Source organism: Centrocercus urophasianus, unplaced genomic scaffold, assembly GCF_019232065.1.
Source record: "Centrocercus urophasianus isolate 14NV4802_14NV808 unplaced genomic scaffold, USGS_Curo_1.0 seq_1370, whole genome shotgun sequence".
In the NCBI taxonomy this organism is placed as follows: Eukaryota; Metazoa; Chordata; class Aves; order Galliformes; family Phasianidae; genus Centrocercus; species Centrocercus urophasianus.
In genome coordinates this window covers 1-19,128 of record NW_024884554.1, presented here as the reverse complement: position 1 = coordinate 19,128, position 19,128 = coordinate 1, and the positions used below count along the sequence as shown (strand labels likewise).

Here is a 19,128-nt window from a genome sequence, read left to right as displayed (position 1 = left end):
CCAGCTTACTTGGTGCTTACTTTCAAATTCTGGAACAGGAGAGAGACTGCCCAACCAATTTGTTCTGTTAACATGAGCTAAGAGACTTAAGGATGAAGAGCAACCTTGCACACCCCACCAGGGAAAATGCACACGCATGCTCCAGGGAAATGCACAGATGAACTTCACCAGACAAGAAGGGCAGCTGAGGAATGTTCATACAGCAAGTGAGACACAGAGCTTACAGAGGCAACACTTCAATGCTGTGACAGCATCACACAAAGGAAATGCCAGGGCCTAGCTAGAGTTTTGTGAGATTTTTATTATTTTATTATTTTATTTTTAATTTGGTTTTGTTGTTTGTTTTAATACAGGCTAGCATTGTACCCTTTGCTAAAGTTGCTGATTCTGCCACATAAACTACAACAGAAATTTCTCAGAAATTAAGTCGGTTCCCCCTACTTGTTAATTCACTGTCTCCCAACTGAATATCGGTCTGGATTTGTGTTTGCAGAATACATCCCCTGTACAAAGTCTGACGTGCAGCTACACTGTTCTGACTGAGGAATGAAGAAATCAGGAGTCCACTGAACATTGGATTTTCCCTGTACAACTTAGCCTGACTTGGAATTTGGTCTACTGAGGACAGCAAGTTAACCATAAAGATCATCATCATTGTCTTCACTGTAAACGTTGCCCCCGCTGCCACCTCCTGTGCCTTGGCTTGGCCCAGCGCCTCCCTGGTTACCTGATGGGAACCTGCATGCAGCAGCACAGAAGGGAAGAGAAGAGATGATGTTCAGAAGCCTCCTCACAGCTCAGCACAATCCCCTCCCTCCAAACCAACACCCTGATGCCAAGTACAAGAGGGGAGAAATATGGTGAAGCCTTATGGCAGGTCATGCAAAGGCTTACACTGCTGCCAGATGTTGCTTGCATTAAAGGAAAAAGGGTTGATGGGCTTCAAGAGCACTAACAGAGCAGATACAACTGACCTGCAGTGCAGTCTGTACCCACCACATGCTCAGCTGGCTGCTGTATACTCTGGGGAAAATGGGAAAAACGCAGTGCAAGAGGGGATCATTACCCATAGTATAATAAAGCTGCCCTCTGCTCTGTTCCTAGAGCTAGCCAGGTCACATCACCTCCCTTTAGTTACCTGAAGCTGCCAAAGCCGCGGCTCTGCTGTAGAGTCTGTGCAAACATCTCGTATTTCCTGATGTCGTTGTCGCTGACAGAGCGGCGAGCAAAGCGCATGGCCTCCTCAAAGTGATCCCTGCGTATCTCAGGAACTGGGTCATCTTCCTCCACTTCCTGCAGTGGGAAAGAGGGCTGAGATGAGCCACATGCAGTTCAACACTCGCCCACACCTCCCTCTGGGCCAGGATGCATCAATACCCACTGAGGCAAGGTCTAGAGAGGGATGCTGCAGTAGATGCAGTTGAGCAATGCCAGTGATGAGGCACGCTAGGAGGTCTTTGCCTTCCCACAAGAACAGAACAAAGAGTGCTCCAGCTCAGCACTCTGTGCAGAGAGCCTACTTGTCCTCATTGGAGGATTATGGAGAGGAACACATCATCCCTCACCCATAGGCAGAAGTGAGCTGTCTTTTTAATGAGCAAGGAAAGCTCAGAGTGCTCCAACTCACCATAGCAGAAGGGTTGGTCTGCCTCTCACGTTCTCGCCTGATCTCACTCTCAATGGACTCACGGATGGCCAGTTTGCAGGCACGCTGGCAAATTTCTGTCAGGTCAGCCCCCGAAAAGCCATTGGTCATCTTAGCTAGGAAATCCAGGTCAACATCCTAGCAAAAAAAAAAACAAAACAAGAGAAGCCTATTCTTTACACCTTGCACTCTCAGGTGATCAAGAGGTGGCTTTAGATCCCATGGTACCAACACACTGCCTTAACTTTAGCCAGTTTTAGAAAGATAAGCTGTTAAGGCTCTCATTTCCAGTTAACCACATACAAGGGCAGGCTATATCCTCCCCCATACCCAGCAAGAATCCACTATGCAGTTATAAATGCCCCTCCACTGATCATCTTCAATAAGAAGCAAGCTGACTTTGGGATTTCAGATATGACTTGCTCAGGTGTCAGCATTAGGAGTCAAATGAATGTGTCAGACTGGAAATGGAGATGGGGCATAGGCAGAAAGGACAAAAAACCTCCTCTCCTTCCTGTCAACTGACAGGAGCAGTACTGCAACCTCCTTTAAAGCTTTCCTTCCCAGCAGTACTTAAAAAGGTAAACTTGACCTAAAAAAAGCTTGTGCACTCACTTGACATCTGCTTTTCTCTGATTAACTATCAGTTTAATTATTGCCTGATCCCCAGGCAAAGGATATAACTTTTGTCTATGAAAGAGTTTGGCAACAATCAACTGCAATGATTCCTCTTCAATTTCCTATTTTCAACCTATTTTCTACATTTACTTTTCTTTCAGAGTACAAGACTCGTTTTCCACCTTGCCATAATAGGCATTTCCCACTCCTACACCATGGGCAGAACTCTAATATGTGATAAGATCTGCTGTGCTTACGTATTGATGCCTAGCCCTGTTGATACCTAGTTTTAGAGCTTGAGCCTCCCCTGACCTCTTATTTCCATTCTTTAAGGATGGAAGGTTTCCCAGCTCTGTACTGCACAGAACAGTCACTAACTCTCTTCTTTGTCTGCAGCTCATGAGGAACATGTGCAGCACACAACAAAACCAAGTCAGATACAGTCATAGCATAGATCCTACCTTCGCAACTGGTGATTTCCTCAAGTTGGCCTTAAGAATAGCAACTCGGGACTTCTCATCAGGCAGGGGGATGTAAATGAGTTGATCCAGGCGGCCAGGACGCAAGATAGCTGGGTCAATGATGTCTGGCCTGTTGGTGGCACCGATGATGAAGACGTTCTTCTTGGTAGACATGCCATCCATCTCTGTCAGGATCTGGTTGATGACGCGATCTGCAGCACCACCACCATCTCCAATATTCCCACCTCGAGCCTTTGCAATGGAGTCCAGCTCATCAAAGAAGAGCACACAAGGGGCTGCTTGGCGGGCCTGCAAAAACCAAAGAAAAACAGTCCCTGTTAAACACTACCAGGTAAGGAGCACTGATTTCATGCTAAGCCTACCCTAGAATTAAAGTAGCTCAAAGGAATACCAGAGCACTGCTACCTCAAAAAAACAAGGTGAATTTTCCCCAAACTGGGAACATTGTGAACCAAGTAGAAGGATGGTAACTGATACCTATAGGGAAAGTTGGAACCAATTTGCTTAGACAAGAATTCTCCCTGCAAGATCTGAGGATGTCAGTTAGTTATTTAGGCACTGGGTTATCAGTAGTCACAACATATCAAAAGGTCTGGCAAAAGCCAGATCCTTCTTTGAAGTATGCAGTGAGAACAGGTGCAAACTGCTACTAGCACACAGGCCCACAGAAGTCAGGGATTCTCCATCCTTGGCAGGTGTTCAGAACTAACATACATGAGGACCTAATACACACAAACCAAATTTCCAAGTTGTCTCCCTGCCCTGGACAAACAGTTGGAGCAGATGGCCTTTGAGCTTCCTTTCCAACCCCCATTTTTCTCTAATTCTCCTTCCAACATAGCTCTTTCAGTGGCTTCCCTGACCACAAAAGTGAGGATTCCTAAGGTAATCCATGTGTGTACCTTTTGGGAAAGGATGTGACACTACAGGAAACTGAGCAGCAGGAGTGGAACTCCTTTCCTATGTCATGCATACTGCAGGAAAACAACCTGTAGGAGGTTTTCAAAATCTGTAGGTGATGTATAATGAGGTGTCAACCTAAGTTTTAAGGGATGTGAAAGATATTTATGCCACCCTAATGCTAGCCTTACTGCTAAGGCACTGGGACATTTATCATCCCATAACAGCAGAAGCAAACTGTAGTGGGAGAACACCAGTTAAATAGCTATATTCCCAAAGAGGATTAATACCCTAACATCAGGAAAGCAACGTCTGCTCACATTGCCAGTTGGGAAAACACAAAATAACCAAACAATAACCAAGCCAGTAAGACAGATGCAGTGGAGACAACATTCTGGGAGTAACTCAGCACAATCACAGCATAAGGAGCTACCCTGTCAACACCTACCTTGTCAAAGATCTCACGCACATTGGCTTCAGATTCTCCAAACCACATGGTAAGCAATTCTGGCCCCTTGATGGAAATGAAGTTTGCCTGGCATTCATTGGCAATGGCTTTGGCCAGAAGTGTCTTACCACAACCAGGTGGCCCATAAAACAGAACCCCTTTTGATGGGGTCATACCAAATTTTAGGAACTTGTCTGGGTGCTCCACAGGATACTAAAGGATACAAAAAAAAATTATCATAATAAGCCAAAACAGACCTACCCCTTGCTCCTACCAGAAACAAAACTGGAAATTTCTAGTGAGTTAAACAAAAGATTCAGACTGCTTGGGGCCGATGGCATTTTTAGAAGCAGACTGGTTTGAAAAGCACCACAGATAAATTGTAAAACTGCCCTACACAGCCTATCTAACCCTAAGAATCATAGAATGGCCTAGATTGAAAAGGACTACAATAGTAATCTAGTTTCAACCCCCCTCCCATGGGCAGGGTCGCCAACCACTAGACCAGGCTGCCCAGAGCCACATCCAGCCTGGCCTTGAATGTCTCCAGGGATGGGGCACCCACAACCTCCTTGGGCAACCTGTTCCAGTGTGTCACCACCCTCTGAGTGAAAAACTTCCTCCTAATATCTAATCTAAACCTCCCCTGTCTCAGTTTAAAACCATTCCCCCTTGTCCTATCACTATCCACCCTCGTAAACAGCTGTTCTCCCTCCTGTTTATATGCTCCCTCCAAGTATTGGAAGGCCACAATGAGGTCTCCCCAGAGATTCTCTTTTCCAAGCTGAACAAGCACAGTTCCCTCAACCTTTCTTCATAAGAACTAAGCATCAGTCTGGGTAGTTTTCCAGCACACTTAACTCCAGCTTCACTCTGCCCTGCAGAAGCAAAAGGGAACAGTTCATTATCCAATCTAGTCAGCTCTGCCCTCCAGAGACAGGCAAAGTATCTTAGAATCATAGAATCATAGAATCACAAGGTTGGAAACGACCTATAAGATCATCTAGTCCAACCGTACAATCTTAAGTGAGCATTTATCCTGGTACTGAAGCAGAAACTTTGGGTTTTTTGATCATCGGGCAGATTACTCAGCCCCTGGCATGTTGTCCGTCCATAGAACCCACCTATATCAAAGGGGCAATGAATCCTAGCGCAGGAGCTAGTGGGGCTTATTGAAAGAGCTTTAAACTAGCCAAGACGGGGGAAGGGGACAAAACAGGGTTCAAAAGAGGTGAGCCCAGGGGAACGATGCTTGAGCTGGGGGTGAGGCAGATGACTCAGCTGAAGTACATCTACACCAATGCAAGCAGCAGGGGCAACAAGCAGGAGGAGCTGAAAGCGATTGTGCATCAGGCTATGACCTAGTTGCTATTACTGAAACATGGTGGGACCACTCCCATGACTGGAGTACTGTGATGGTGTCATGGTTTTATGATTTTTGGTTATCAGTATTCCACATCATAACATCATGTAGTGCACTGGGAGTTTAACTATTAATGCTCAAGTTCCAGGTACCTGTCCGGAAGAGAAGAAGAACTACATTCCCCAGGGGGCTTTGCAGTCAGAGAGGAGATATAACTCCTGGAAAGGTCACCTGAGGTGCTCTTCCTTGTTGGCTCTCCTCCCGTCTCCCTGCTGCTCAACTGGACTGCGCATCTCACCTCAGCGTTATGGTGAGGCCTATCCACCTTTCGGACATTCTCTCTTTATATTTGATTTATTAGCTTCAATTCTAATTATATTGTATTACAGTGTGTTATCTTGTATTCCAATACCATATTTAGTAAATTAGTTTGTTTCTCCTCAGATCGTTGCCGCAGTTTTTAATTATTTTGGGGTCCCCTGTTTCCCTTTTCCGGAGGTGCAGATTTTGTGAAATCCCTCCGCCCCGCTAGTCACCGAACTGGGCCGAACCAGCCCGTAAACCGTTGACATTCTTGGTGGAGAATGAGGGCAAAGGCTGCTTGTTAGCTTTTAGAACGAATCTCTCTCTCTGCTATCAGAGAGTTTCATTGGGAAAGTTTGTCTTTTTCACAGGTGCTCACTTAAAACTTGACCTTGAAAGTCCAGGGGGACTGCCAATATTCTGGGATGTTTGTAAACTTTGAGCACTGCTATCTTGCTTCTGTAAAGAGAAAAAAAAATGATTCTGCTTTCTCTTTTAAAACTGTTTGCAGAGGGAGCTGCTAATTTCACAGAACTTGGGATTTTTAAGCAGGCTCCAAGTCTCTCCTTTGAATCCTTTTTGCAGTTTTTCAATGCTCATCTTATCACGTTGTTAATCTCCCTGAATTTACTGCTCATCATATCACTCAGTATTTTTATTTATCATATTTTGAAGAAGCCTTCCCCAAAACCAGAGAATACTGAGTGGCAGGGAGTGTGGAGAGGCTTGGTAGAGACTTTAGAGACATGAACATCTTCAGTGTCATGGAACTTTACTCCTGAACACCTGAAAGACCCTGAGAGCTTAAACATTTATTTGAGACAGGAATGTTGTGGCTCAGGCAGATCTGAGGAGGCACAAATTATTTGGGGCCTGGCTAATGCTTATCGGGCCTTATTCAATACTATCCCAGAGAGGGAGAGAGTTTGTGAAATTGAGAGAGTGTCTGAGAGCTGAAAGGGAGAGTCTCAGGGAAACAGTACAAAATGAGCAAGAGAGTCTCCAAGCTGAAAAGGAGAATCTCTGGGTTGAGCGAGAAGTCTCCTGGTTGAAAGAAAAGACCTCCAGTCCAAGAGAGATGCCCTCTAATCAAGAGAGACTCCCTGCAATCCGAAAGAGAGAGTCTCCAAACTGAGACAGAGAATCTCTGGGTTGAAAAAGAGAGTCTCCTAGCCAGGAGAATCTCAAAACCTGGCAAGAGTGTCTCTGAGCTGAGAAATAAAGTCTCCAAGCCAAAGGGGAAAATCTCCGAGCTGAGAGAAGGAATCTCCAATCTCGAGATGCCTTTGAATCCGAGCGAGACTCCCTTTAATTCAAACTCGACACCCTCCAATCTGAATGGGACACCCTCCAAACTGTGTGAGTGTAAGAGATTATTCTTTTACATCATTGTCTCAAAGCTTGCTGGGGACACAGATGAACAAGTCCAAGCAAGTCCTGGGCAAGGGTTGAGAAATCCTTTGTCTGGAGAACACAGATGGACAAGACCTGGTCAAGGTTTGTGAAATCCTTTGTCTGAGGGACACAGATAGACAAGGCCAGGAGCAAAGAGAGAGAGAGAGAGAGAGAAGCTGCAGCTTAATGGCCGTGAAGTGGTCTTTTGTGTGGGCTTATCTCGAGGAAGATGGCCATCTCAGGGGGGTACTCACATAACTCTTGCCCAAGCGCCCAGGGATGTCACATGGGCAGAAAAAGAAGAAGGATAAAATGGGAACCTACAATCATGAGATTTAGGTTTTCTGGCAACAGATTCCTCATGAAGAAGAGGTTTCTGACATGAGAAGCCTCATGACCTGCCTCTCTCCCTCCTGGACTTGGTCTGCGCTCTACCACGATGCTGAAGAACAAAGATGTCTGCCATCAGATTCCTCACTATGGAATTCCTGCATGCTGATGGACTCTCCTGGGCCTGCTACTTAAGTCCTGCAGCTTCCTTCTGGATTGGCTCTGCGACTTCCTCCTGCTACCTGCTTGCTTGCGGCTCTGAGATCTAAGAGAAGCACCCCTGAGTCCAGGGGAGGGGCCCTCAGTAAGACCACGGTCACCAACGCCTACGAGGGCAACAAGAAGTCCTGAAAGAGGAAGAGGTGAGCAAGATATTGTTACCACTGTTGATCGATCTCTGTAAATGAATGAAATTTGAAGTCTGAGAAAAGATTTCTCACGTCACCCAAACGAGCCTATTGCCACTTGGTTACTTTGATGCTGGGACAATGGGGCCAACAGTGTGTGGCTAGATAGTAGAGAAGCTCGCCAACTGGTTGGCATTGCTAGGGACTCAGCCATTGACAGAGGCATTGGTACATGCCAGAACCAGGCCTTCACCCTCTGGAAGCGGATGTTGTTAGCTGTAAAAGAAAGATACCCCTTCAAAGACGATCTGATGCCTGAGAAAAAGAAATGGGCTGATATAGAAGAAGGCATCCGTTATTTGAGAGAATATGCTGTGGTGGAAATGCTACATAGCCCTTGTGGGAATCAAATGTTGTTTCTGCATTAGAATTGTATAATATTATATTATATGATCTCTGCTATCATAATTCTTTTTGGGAGTCCCTCTACTTAACTTGGGGAAGATCTCTGATAAGTTTACATCACTTATGCTCTAGACAAACCTTCCCAGGAATGCACACTCTGTATATAGGTGTATATATGTATATTTTGTCATACACACTGCAAGAATATCCTGCACGAGAGCAAACCAGAGAACAAGCCATGGCATGCCCGAGGAAGCGCCTGAAGAAACATTGGGAAGGCCTGACATCATCCCCCAGTGCTCTTTGTTTAATGATGACTTTAAAGAAAATCACCACATCAGTAGGACAAGGAGAGCACCGAGACATCTTGGAAACAACAGGATGACTACTGACTGGCACCCAATAACAAATAAATTAACAAGTAAATAACAAATGTAAACCTTCTGATAAGATTGTGAACCTGGAGTACCCAGCCAGTGGGGAAACAGGGGAGGGGGAAGGCAAGGGGGAGAAAACAGGGTCTAAAGGCTGTCATGATGTGTCCATAGGCGCGCTCCGGCTTGCGGGACGCCCGCCATTGCAATCGCGAATAAATTCTGCTTTTATCAGAGATACCGTCCTGACAACATGACTTGGATTATTTCCAACAATTTGGGGGCTCGTCCGGGATTATTATCGCCTCTTTGGGAGTTTCCCTACTGCCCTGCACAGGATAGGTGCACCCCGCTGATTTCAGCGGTCCTGTCTGGGTGGTGAGGTGACTCCTTGGTACGGCCGATAAAAAACCGAGACTGTTACATAAAGGACGGGCTCTGTGAAAGCCAAGGGGCAGGCAGGCACGGGTGTTGGCCATTGCGACCCGGTAACTTCGTGCACGGACCAAGGTAAGGGTATTTAACTCTTTCCTTGGGGGTCGGTTGAGACTCTTGAGTGTGTGTGACTGAGACGCGCTGTCAGTGCGAAGCGAGTGCTGAGTCCCGACCTGCGGTTCCGCTGTCCCGTGAGGGGCACGGCCAGGGACGGACGAAGCGGCTGTGTTGGTGAAAGGAAGAGTCTCGGGAGGGAACTGTTGGTGTGTGGTACCCTGTGCACTTGATGAAGTGCCAGCAGTACACCCCTATTAATCCGAGATAGGAGTCTAGTACTCCTGAGGGATTGGGCCCAAAATCCGAGAATCAGAGTGTGGTAACCTGTGAGCTGGGGAGTTCACAGTAGCATTCTGGAGGGATGGGTAATAGGAGTTCCCGAGAGCAGGGGAAAAAGGTCCCCGGAATGGTGCCTAGAGAGAGCCAGCCCCTTGTGCTTCAAAATTGGAAAATAATCCCAAAACTAGGAAAAGAACAGGGAAAAAATGTTTAAATACTGTATACAGTAGAGAGCCACTACAGGGAAAATCATTATTTTGACCAAAATAGGAGTCTGAAGAAAATTGGGCCTATCAGACTTTGTATTTATATGTAAACAGTAAGACTCCTTTTTCTGAAACAGAATTGGCTTAGGTCGCTTAATGAGTGCAAGAAGTAAAGAAATGTTCCTCGCAAGGAGTCCAAGTTCAAAGGAAATAGGAAAGAGAAGCAGAAAGATCATAAATGGGATCCCTTAGGTAACTTCCCCCCCATTTTTCAATTTCTAAAGCAGTGCAATTTCTTAAGCAGCAGTGACCCCTCCAGAGGAGGAAAGTGGGTGCTGCTGATCTGTGCAGGTCCTGGAGAGAGGATGCACTCTCGATTACTGAGGAAGTTGGAGTAATGCAAATGAGACCTGAACAGTTTTCCTTTCTCTAATACTAACCTTACTAACACTTCACTTCATCCTCTTAAGGAAGTCTAGGTCAAAGGGAAATAGGGTATGGTAATGCCTGCTGTTTTTACTACAAGAGAAGTTAGGAGTTTCAAGAAGAATTCCTTAACTGAGGATCCTATAAGTGTAGCAGAACAATTAGATCAATTTCTAGGGCCGAATTTCTACTCATGGATGGAAATGATGTTTATCATTGATATGTTGTTTATTGGAGAAGGAGGTGGGCAGCTACGCAAGTGTAGGAAATGAATACAGAGGGAAGGTTGGGCTCTGGAGGGAGGCAGAGAGAGGAAGGGTCCTGAGGATAAATTGTACTGATTGTTGTCACTGTCTGTGTGATTGTTAAATGTCTGTGTTGTGAAAGTGTTATGTTACGTTGTGTATGAGGCTGTTATGGAACAAGGGGTGTCTAAAGTGATATGAGAAGACCCCCTGGGTTGTATTTTGGCTCACTGGAGAAACATTGTTGGTGAGCCAGGGGGAATATTGAATAAGAAACCAGGAACGTAAATGGAGTAATGGGACCAGTTTTATAATTGAGTATCCTAATCATGAGACCAAGTGCTGGGTGTTTGTGGAAGTTGAGGAAATGTATTGTTTGATTTGTGCGTTTTGAAGGCACTGTGAGAAACTGTTTTAATGGTATGTGGAAATGATGTGGAAATGCAACACCCTGATTTCATTCCTGATGATCCAGACCAAGAGCATGATCCTGAGAGAGTCAGGTGTACACCAAACATGTGGTGTACATTCACAAAGACTGCACCAGAAAGGTACGCCAGTACATTTGCAGCAATGTATGGCAGAGGGGAAAGAAGACCCCTTAAAAATGAATTGGTTAATAAACTTCAAGACTTTGAGTTACATTTAAGCCCTCTACAAGCTTGTGTTTCAGCTATTGAAAAAGTAGCTGAAAAGATGAACAGAATGAAAAGCAAACAAGAAGATATAACAGACAAACTATCAACCTTGCATAATGCTGATGGAACCATGGTGGTAACAGATATATCCAATGGAGGCCACAATTCCCAAAACAGCCTACTGGAGGGGCTGAAAAAATTGGTTTCCTCCTAGCCGGTGTCATCCAACATCTCAGCTATCAAAAGAAGATGTCCTCCTGCTCAAGCAAGTGACAACAGTAAGACCACGTCACGTTTTGCCTTGTGGTGTTATCTACATGACCATGGAGAAGATATGAAGAAGTGGCATAAACAACCTACTCCTGCAGTTCAAGCACGGGTAAAAGAATTACAAGACAAATCAACCACCAAGGTGAACTTCTCCAAAAAGGTGATTGCTCCAGTTGCTGCAGACAACAGAGGTAACAAATAGAGGGGCCCTGCCCCCAGCCGGGGGGGGAAAGGGATAATAGAGTTTATTGGACTGTGTGGATTAGATGACCTGGCACATCAGAATCATGGAAATATAAGGCCCTGGTGGACACTGGTGCACAGTGCACTCTAATGCAAGCCACTCTCTGCCATCTACCAGCACTCCTGGTTATCTGGAGAGGTCCCAGAGGATTGGAGGCTTGCCGATGTGACTCCCACCTACAAGAAGGTCTGTAAAGAGGATCCAGGGAACTACAGGCCTGTCAGCCTGACCTCAGTACCAGGGAAAGTTATGGAACAAATCATCTTGGGTGAGATCACGCAGCACGTGCATGGTATCCAAAGGATGAGGCCCAGTCAGCATGGGTTCATGAAAGGAAGGTCTTGATTGACCAACCTCATCTCCTTCTATGGCTGGGTGACCAGACTGGTAGACAAGGGAAATGCTGTTGATGTAGTCTACCTAGACTTCAGCAAAGTCTTTGACACGGTATCTCACAGTATTCTCCTGGGGAAACTGGCTGCCCGTGGCCTGGACAGGTATATCCTTCTTTGGGTAAGGAACTGGATAGAGCGCCATGCCCAATGGGTAGTGGCTAATGGAGTGAAGTCCAGCTGGCGACCCATTACAAGTGGTGTTCCCCAGGGGTCGGTACTGGGGCCCATCTTGTTTAATATCTTTATTGATGACCTAGATGAGGGGATTGAGTGTACCCTCAGTTAGTTTGCAGATGACACCAAGCTGGGAGGTGATGTTGATCTGCCTGAGGGTAGGGAGGCCCTTCAGAGGGATCTAGATCAGCTGGATCGCTGGGCTGAGATGAATAGGATCAAGTTCAACAAGGCCAAGTGCTGGGTCCTGCACTTTGGTCACAATAACCCCATGCAGCACTATAGGCTTGGGGATGAGTGACTGGATGACTGTGAAGAGGAAAGGGACCTGGGGGTGTTGGTTGATGCTCGGCTGAACATGAGCTGACAGTGTGCCCAGGTGGCCAAGAGGGCCAACAGCATCCTGGCCTGTATTAGAAATAGTGTGGCCAGCAGGAGCAGGGAAGTAATCATTCCCCTCTACTCAGCACTAGTGAGGTCGCACCTCAAGTATTGTGTCCAGTTTTGGGCCCCTCACTACAAGAAAGACATTGAGCCCCTGGAGCGTGTCCAGAGAAGGGCAATGAAACTGGTGAGGGGTCTGGAGCACAAGTCATATGAAGACCGGCTGAGGGAGCTTGGATTGTTTAGTCTGGAGAAGAGGAGGCTCAGGGGAGACCTCGTTGCACTCTACAACTTCCTGAAGGGAGGCTGTGATGAGGAGGGGTTTGGCCTCTTCTCCCAGGCAACAAACAGGACCCGAGGAAATGGCCGCAAGTCGTACCAGAGGAGGTTTAGGTTAGACATAAGGAAAACCTTTTTATCTCAGAGTGGTCAGGCACTAGAATGGCCTGCCCAAGGAGGTGGTGGAGTCACCGTCCTTGGCAGTGTTCAAGAGGTGTCTGGATGAGGAGTTACAAGATATGGTTTAGAGGCTTGTGGTAGCAGTGGTAATGGGTGACGGTTGGACTAGATGATCTAGTAGGTCCTTTACAACCTTGTGATTCTATGACTCTATGATCTTTAACAAGATCAGAGCTAGGTGATTTAACAGAATGAAGTTGGAATTTTTTATGTATTTGTTTATTTTAAGTCATAGGGTGTCTCTACAGTGCTAACTGAAAGCAGAGATGTATCAAAAACAAACACCAGACATTTCCACAGATAATTCATGACTTTTTGTCTCTATTCATAAGAGGCTTCACTATTACTTTTCTTCTGTCCCTATGCCAGTGCTGATAGGAAACCCCTCTGGAGGCTTACTGTATGAGAATCTTTATCCACCTTCTAGCAGATAAAGCCACCACATAAAAGAATTCTCGGCAGTGGTCCCATTGCTGGTCTCTGCTTAAGAGAAGCAGAACTACTGCCGTTTCTGGTGGGTTTTGTGCTACATGCAAAGATGTCACTGTAGACTCTATTAAGGAAAGCCTGATGTTGCTTCCTAGCACCTTCCTCTCTCTAAGTTCACTAAGATGGTACACTGCGGTATTTTCACTCTGTTACAAGCAATTGCCATAAGAACCTCTGTGTTTACCCTGTTCACAGCCTGAACAAGAATATGAAGAGGTTCTGTATTTTATTACCATCATTACTTTTTATACTGACTAGGCAAAAAATCTGTTGGAAACCCTTACCTGTACAAGCTCCTGGAGTTCTCTCTTTACATCTTCTAGGCCACCAATATCTTCCCAGGTAACTTGTGGCACCTCCACCACAGTCTCTCGAAGAGCAGAAGGGTTGCTCTGGCTCAGAGCCCACTACCATTAGAATAAATGACATTATGTTATTACATCATGTTCACACATTTCAAATAAGTAATTAGACGCTGCACCTAGAAGAGGGGCACTCTTGCATTACCCTGAAGTCATCCATGGTCACAGCCAGGGAGTTCATCACTTCAGCATCAATGGTTTCATCTTCTAGATCTATGAGATCCATCTTCTTTCTGATAGCCTGAAGAGCAGCTTCTGAGCAAAGAGCAGCCAAGTCAGCACCAACGTGTCCATGGGTCTCGTTTCCCACCTGAAAGCAAAGCACTGACTGACTCATAAGCATACAGGCAAGCACTCTGCAAGGGCAAAGTCACAACATTTCCACTACAAAACACAGCATCAGGAACATTCATCTGCAGAGACAAGCTTTCCCAATAGCATGCTACTCACCTGTTCCAGATCCACATCATCAGCCAGTTTCATATTTTTTGTGTGGATCTGCAGGATTTCCAGGCGCCCAGTTGCATCTGGGATACCAATATCTACCTCTCTGTCAAAACGACCTGGGGAGTACAGAACACGATGAGCTGCTGATTATGTAAACCAAAGAAGCTGCAGTTGCTGTTTTCCTCTGACTGAGCAACATAATGACAAGCCACAAACACACAATTTCAGAAAACACCACAGCTTTGATATTCTCTACAGAATATATCGGCATAGTTGCAGAGTCAGATCAGAGAAGGAAGAAAGGCCTTAGCTGTTTAGGAAAATAATACTGTATTAACTTCAGTTCAAGCAGAGTATTACTGATTTAGTAACTTTTTCCAAGCCTCATTTGTAGAAAAATATGCTTTCCCTAACCAACATACCACAAGACATTTTTGCTTACTTCTGTCTTTGCGTCCTCAGCGTAAGACTTTGCAAATTCCAAGACATTTAGTTTTTCAGAACTTTCTGCATTACTCATCAATACCCAAATGGTGAAAAGTAAAAACTGCCACTGCAATATTAACTAAGGTACCCATGTCTATCATTTATTTCTAGTCATGCCTCTGCATACTGAAGATGCCATTTTCTCCTGCAAACTTGACTTTTTTGCTATTACAGACTTTACCAACTGCTCATACACCAGACATTCACACTGCAGAGTTTTGAAAACCATCAGGATCCTCACCAATAAGAGAAGTCAGAGAATTCTACAACCTGAAGCATGAACATCCCCTCAAGCAGCTATTTACTCACCTAACAGAGGCTACTACACAATTTCAAAATATTTTGTTATTTCTACAAGTTCTAACCTAATAAGACAGAAAATGATATAAAAGTCTGGAAGCCTAGAAATTGATTTCAAACAAGTAGCTGGAGAAAAGTCACAGTCTATGAAACACACAGATGTTTAATATCAATTTCTGCTCAATCTTTCCAAGGGCCCTGAAGCATAGTCTGTAATAAAGTATCCAAAACACAAAACAGAGATGACAATCCTAGTTACCAAACCGCCTGAGCGCTGGGTCAATGCTGTTAGGTCTGTTGGTAGCTGCCATAACAATCACATGTGCCCTCTGTTTCAGTCCATCCATAAGAGTCAACAGCTGAGATACTATGCGACGTTCCACCTCTCCATGTGTCTACAGAGAGAAAAAAAATGATTAGACTAAAAACTCTACAGCACAGACCAGAAATTAGTGTTGCACCAGAGCAGACAGACATTACAGCCACAAGCTGTTAAGAAACATTGTGAACTGTATACAATTCCTCTCACGCCTGACTGAAATAAAGCATTAAGTTAACTGCATCTTTACCCTATACTCAGAGATTCATGCCAACTGTTAGCAAAAAGGGTGCATAGGCACTTCTTTAACTCCCATACAGGCTATTTTTACCTTCTCTCTCTTTGGAGCAATGGCATCCAGTTCATCAATGAAGATGATGGCAGGAGCATTCTTCTCAGCTTCTTCAAAGGCTTTCCTCAGGTTGCTCTCAGACTCACCAGCCAGCTTGCTCATGATCTCAGGACCTGAAAAACAGTAGCACTTTGGCACTCAGAAGCAGCTAAGCCCCAAGTTATGCAGATAAATTTTTTCAGTAAAACATTTACAAGAGAGTACCTATATTTCAAGCCAGAGCAAACATTATCAACATAGTTCACTAAATTTGCAGTTGAAGGAACAAGAACAGTATGCGGAATTAAGTGTGCGTACTTTCTATCATTATTCTGGTGTTTTCAGTTAACTCTAACACAATTCCGTGCTAGTCAGTGAGCTACCTTTAGCTGTCTCTTTTCTTTCCCTATTTCACACTTGGTGAGCTTTTCTGTGATACGCCACCACACACTGTTAATGCCAGTCTTAGCTTGCAAGATAAGCCGTCATGTTACATGTTGATAAATTATCAGGGTAGGGAAGGAAAAAGCTGTAAGATACTGAAGTTGTCTCGAATTTGCATTGCACAGGTACACTCTTACTCTGTAAGAACCTATAAATGAGCTCCAAAACAAAAACACACACACACAAAAACAAACAAACAAACAAAAAAAAGCAACCAGCCAAAAAGCAGCCCATATAACCTCCCCTCAATTTTTTTTTTTTTTTTTAAGTATAAATATATCAATCCCAGATTGAAGGACAGCAATTCCCTGAGATTTCCTACAGTTGCTGAACTCTAATGCTTACAGATCTATTCCATTTAGATTTTTCCATCACAATGTTGGGAGTGGTCATGAAGAAAAACTATGCTCCTTCTGAAAGACCCAAGGAAAAGAAACTTGACCTTTGGGAGCACAAAGCCTCACAAAGGCTAGCTGACTGAAGTGAGCCAGCTGCAGAGCCACGGGTGCAGGCAGGCATTAAGGCTTTCACTTCAAGTAACTCACCAATTCACAACAGCTCTGCCTGCAGCACCACCTGCAGCTGCAGTCTCAGAACGAGCAGACAGAAAATATCACTAATAACGACAACAAATGTTATTTTCATTATTCAACAGAAGTACAAGTTTTTTCTTAATATCCAACATGAATCTCCCCTGGTGCAACTTGAGGCCATTACCTCTCATCCTATTTATTATTAGTTACACTGGAGAAGAGGCCAACCCCTACCTCGCCACAACCTCCTTTCAGGTAGTTGTAAAGAGCGATAAGGACTCCTCTGAGCCTCCTCTTCTCCAGATTAAACAATCCCAGTTCCCTCAGCCGCTCCTTATAAGACTTGTGCTCCAGACCCCTCACCAGCTTTGTTGCCCTTATCTAGATATGCTCCAGGGCCTCAATGTCTTTTTTGGAGTGAGAGGCCCAACACTGGACACAGTACTTGAGGTGCGGCCTCACCAGGGCTAAGTACAGAGGGATGATCACATCCCTGCTTCTGCTGGCAATACTATTTCTGACACAAGCCAGGATGCCATTGGCCTTCTTGGTTACCTGGGCACACTGCTGGCTCATGTTCAGCCAAGCATCAATCAGTACAATCAATACCCCCATGTCCATTTCTTCCACACAGTCTTTCAACCACTCTGCACCAAGCCTGTAGCATTGCCTGGGGTTGTTGCGGCCAAAATCCAGGATCTGGCACTTGGCCTTGTTGTACCTCATCCCATTGGCCTCAGCCCAGTGATCCAGCCTGTCCAGATCCTCCTGCAGGGCCATCCTACCTCCAGGCAGATCAACACTTCCTCCCAGCTTGGTGTCATCTGCAAACTTACTGAGGGTGCACTCAATACCGTCATCTGGATCATCAATAAATATATTGAAGAGGACAGGCCCCAATACCAACCCCTGGGGAATACCACTTGTGAATAGTTACCAGTGGGATTTAACTCCATTCACTACCACTCTCTGGGCCCGGCCCTCCAGCCAGTTCCTTGCCCAGCAAAGAGTGCACCTGTCCAAGCCATGGGCTACCAGCTTCTGCAAAATACTGTGGGAGATGGTGTCAAAGGCTTTGCTAAAGTCCAGGAAGACTACATCAACAGCCTTTCCCTCATCCACCAGGCAGGTCACCTGATCACAGAAGGAGATATGGTTGGTCAAGCAAGACCTGCCTTTTGTGAACCCATGCTGGCTGGGCCCAATCCCCTGGTTGTCCCGCACACACATCACACTCAAGATGATCTGCTCCATAACCTTCCCTGGCACCGAGGTCAGGCTGACAGGCCTGTAGTTCCCCAGATCTTCTTTACGACTCTTCTTGTAGATATGAGTCACATTGGCAAGCCTCCAACCCTCTGGGATCTCTCTGGTTGACCAGGAACACTTATAGATGGTATAAAGCATCTTGGAAATCACCTCTGCCAGCTCCCTCAGCACTCTCAGGTGGATCCCATCTGGCCCCATGGACTTGTAACACTCCAGGTGGAGTAGTGGGTCTCTGACTGTTTCCACCCGAATCACGGGGAGTTGATTTTGTTCCCCACCCCAGACTTTCAGGTCAGGGGGTAGAATACCCCAAAGATAATTAGTCTGACTTTTAAAGACACAAATAAAGATGGCACTGAGAACCTAAGTGGTCATGTTCCCTGTCGCATCCAGGAAAGGATGGAGATTCCCTTAGCCTTCATCTTACTGTTAATGTATGTAAAAAAGTTTTTTGTTCGTTTTTACCCCAGCAGCCAAGTTGAGTTCAAACGGGGCTTTTGCCTTTCTATTTTTCTCTCCGCACATCCTAACAACATCTTCGTACTCTCGTTGATTTGCCCGTCACTTTTTCCACAGCAGTTAGAATCCTTTTCTTCGGGAACTTCAGAAAAAGTTCCCTGTTCACCCACATCGGTCATCGTCTCCCTCAGCTCAACTTACAGCACAGGGGGAGAGACTGCTCCTGCACCTTTAAGACTTCCTTCCTGAGGAGGGCAGTCACACCTGCAGGAATGCGACGACAGACATCTTGCTACTTTATACCTAGGAACTGAATCTCCTGAGCAGGTCCTTTCACTTTGCTTTGCTTAACAGAAAACCAGCACTCAGAAGAATTTGGATTATTCGCTCTCCTTTCGTGAAGACTTCTTCTGCTGTATTGCTCCACACAACAATGTCATCAATGTACTGCAGGTGCTCAGGAGCACTGCCCTGTTCCAATACAGTTTGGATCAACCCATGGCAAATGGTCGGGCTGCGTTTCCACCCCTGGGGCAAACGGTTCCAGGTATACTGAATGCCCCTCCATGTGAAAGCAAACTGTGGCTTACATTCTTTGGCCAAAGGAATGGAAAAGAAGGCATTAGCAATGTCAATGGTGGCATACCATTTGGCCGCTTTTGACTCCAGTTCATATTGGAGTTCTAACATGTCCGGCACAGCAGCACTCAGTGGGGGTGTGACTTCATTCAGGCCACGGTAGTCCACCGTCAGCCTCCACTCTCCACTGGCTTTACGCACTGGCCATATGGGGCTGTTAAAAGGCGAGTGAGTTTTGCTGATCACTCCCTGGCTCTCTAGCTGACGAATTAACTTATGAATGGGGAG

General features: G+C 45.5%; 1 protein-coding gene across 1 annotated transcript; it reads right to left on the bottom strand.

Annotated features, from left to right (window-relative positions):
- Positions 1 to 281: 281 nt before the first annotated feature.
- On the bottom strand, positions 282 to 15,711 carry LOC122157443 (transitional endoplasmic reticulum ATPase-like). Its single transcript, XM_042813093.1, has 10 exons — positions 15,557 to 15,711; positions 15,166 to 15,301; positions 14,124 to 14,236; positions 13,819 to 13,983; positions 13,596 to 13,718; positions 4,094 to 4,306; positions 2,725 to 3,033; positions 1,628 to 1,783; positions 1,139 to 1,293; positions 282 to 738 (listed from the first exon to the last, which is right to left on the bottom strand). Exons 1-10 carry the CDS (start codon positions 15,677 to 15,679, stop codon positions 633 to 635), a joined length of 1,599 nt encoding a protein of 532 aa, XP_042669027.1. The 5' UTR covers positions 15,680 to 15,711; the 3' UTR covers positions 282 to 632.
- Between the last annotated feature and the right edge of the window lie 3,417 nt (positions 15,712 to 19,128).

Excerpts from the sequence above, each read along its gene's own strand:
- LOC122157443 (XM_042813093.1), bottom strand. The coding sequence starts at position 15,679 with ATGAGCAAGCTGGCTGGTGAGTCTGAGAGCAACCTGAGGAAAGCCTTT. Across the intron at positions 13,719-13,818 it reads TGACCATGGATGACTTCAGG|TGGGCTCTGAGCCAGAGCAA; the intron begins GTAATGCAAGAG and ends TTCTAATGGTAG. Across the intron at positions 739-1,138 it reads CGCGGCTTTGGCAGCTTCAG|GTTCCCATCAGGTAACCAGG; the intron begins GTAACTAAAGGG and ends TGCTGCATGCAG.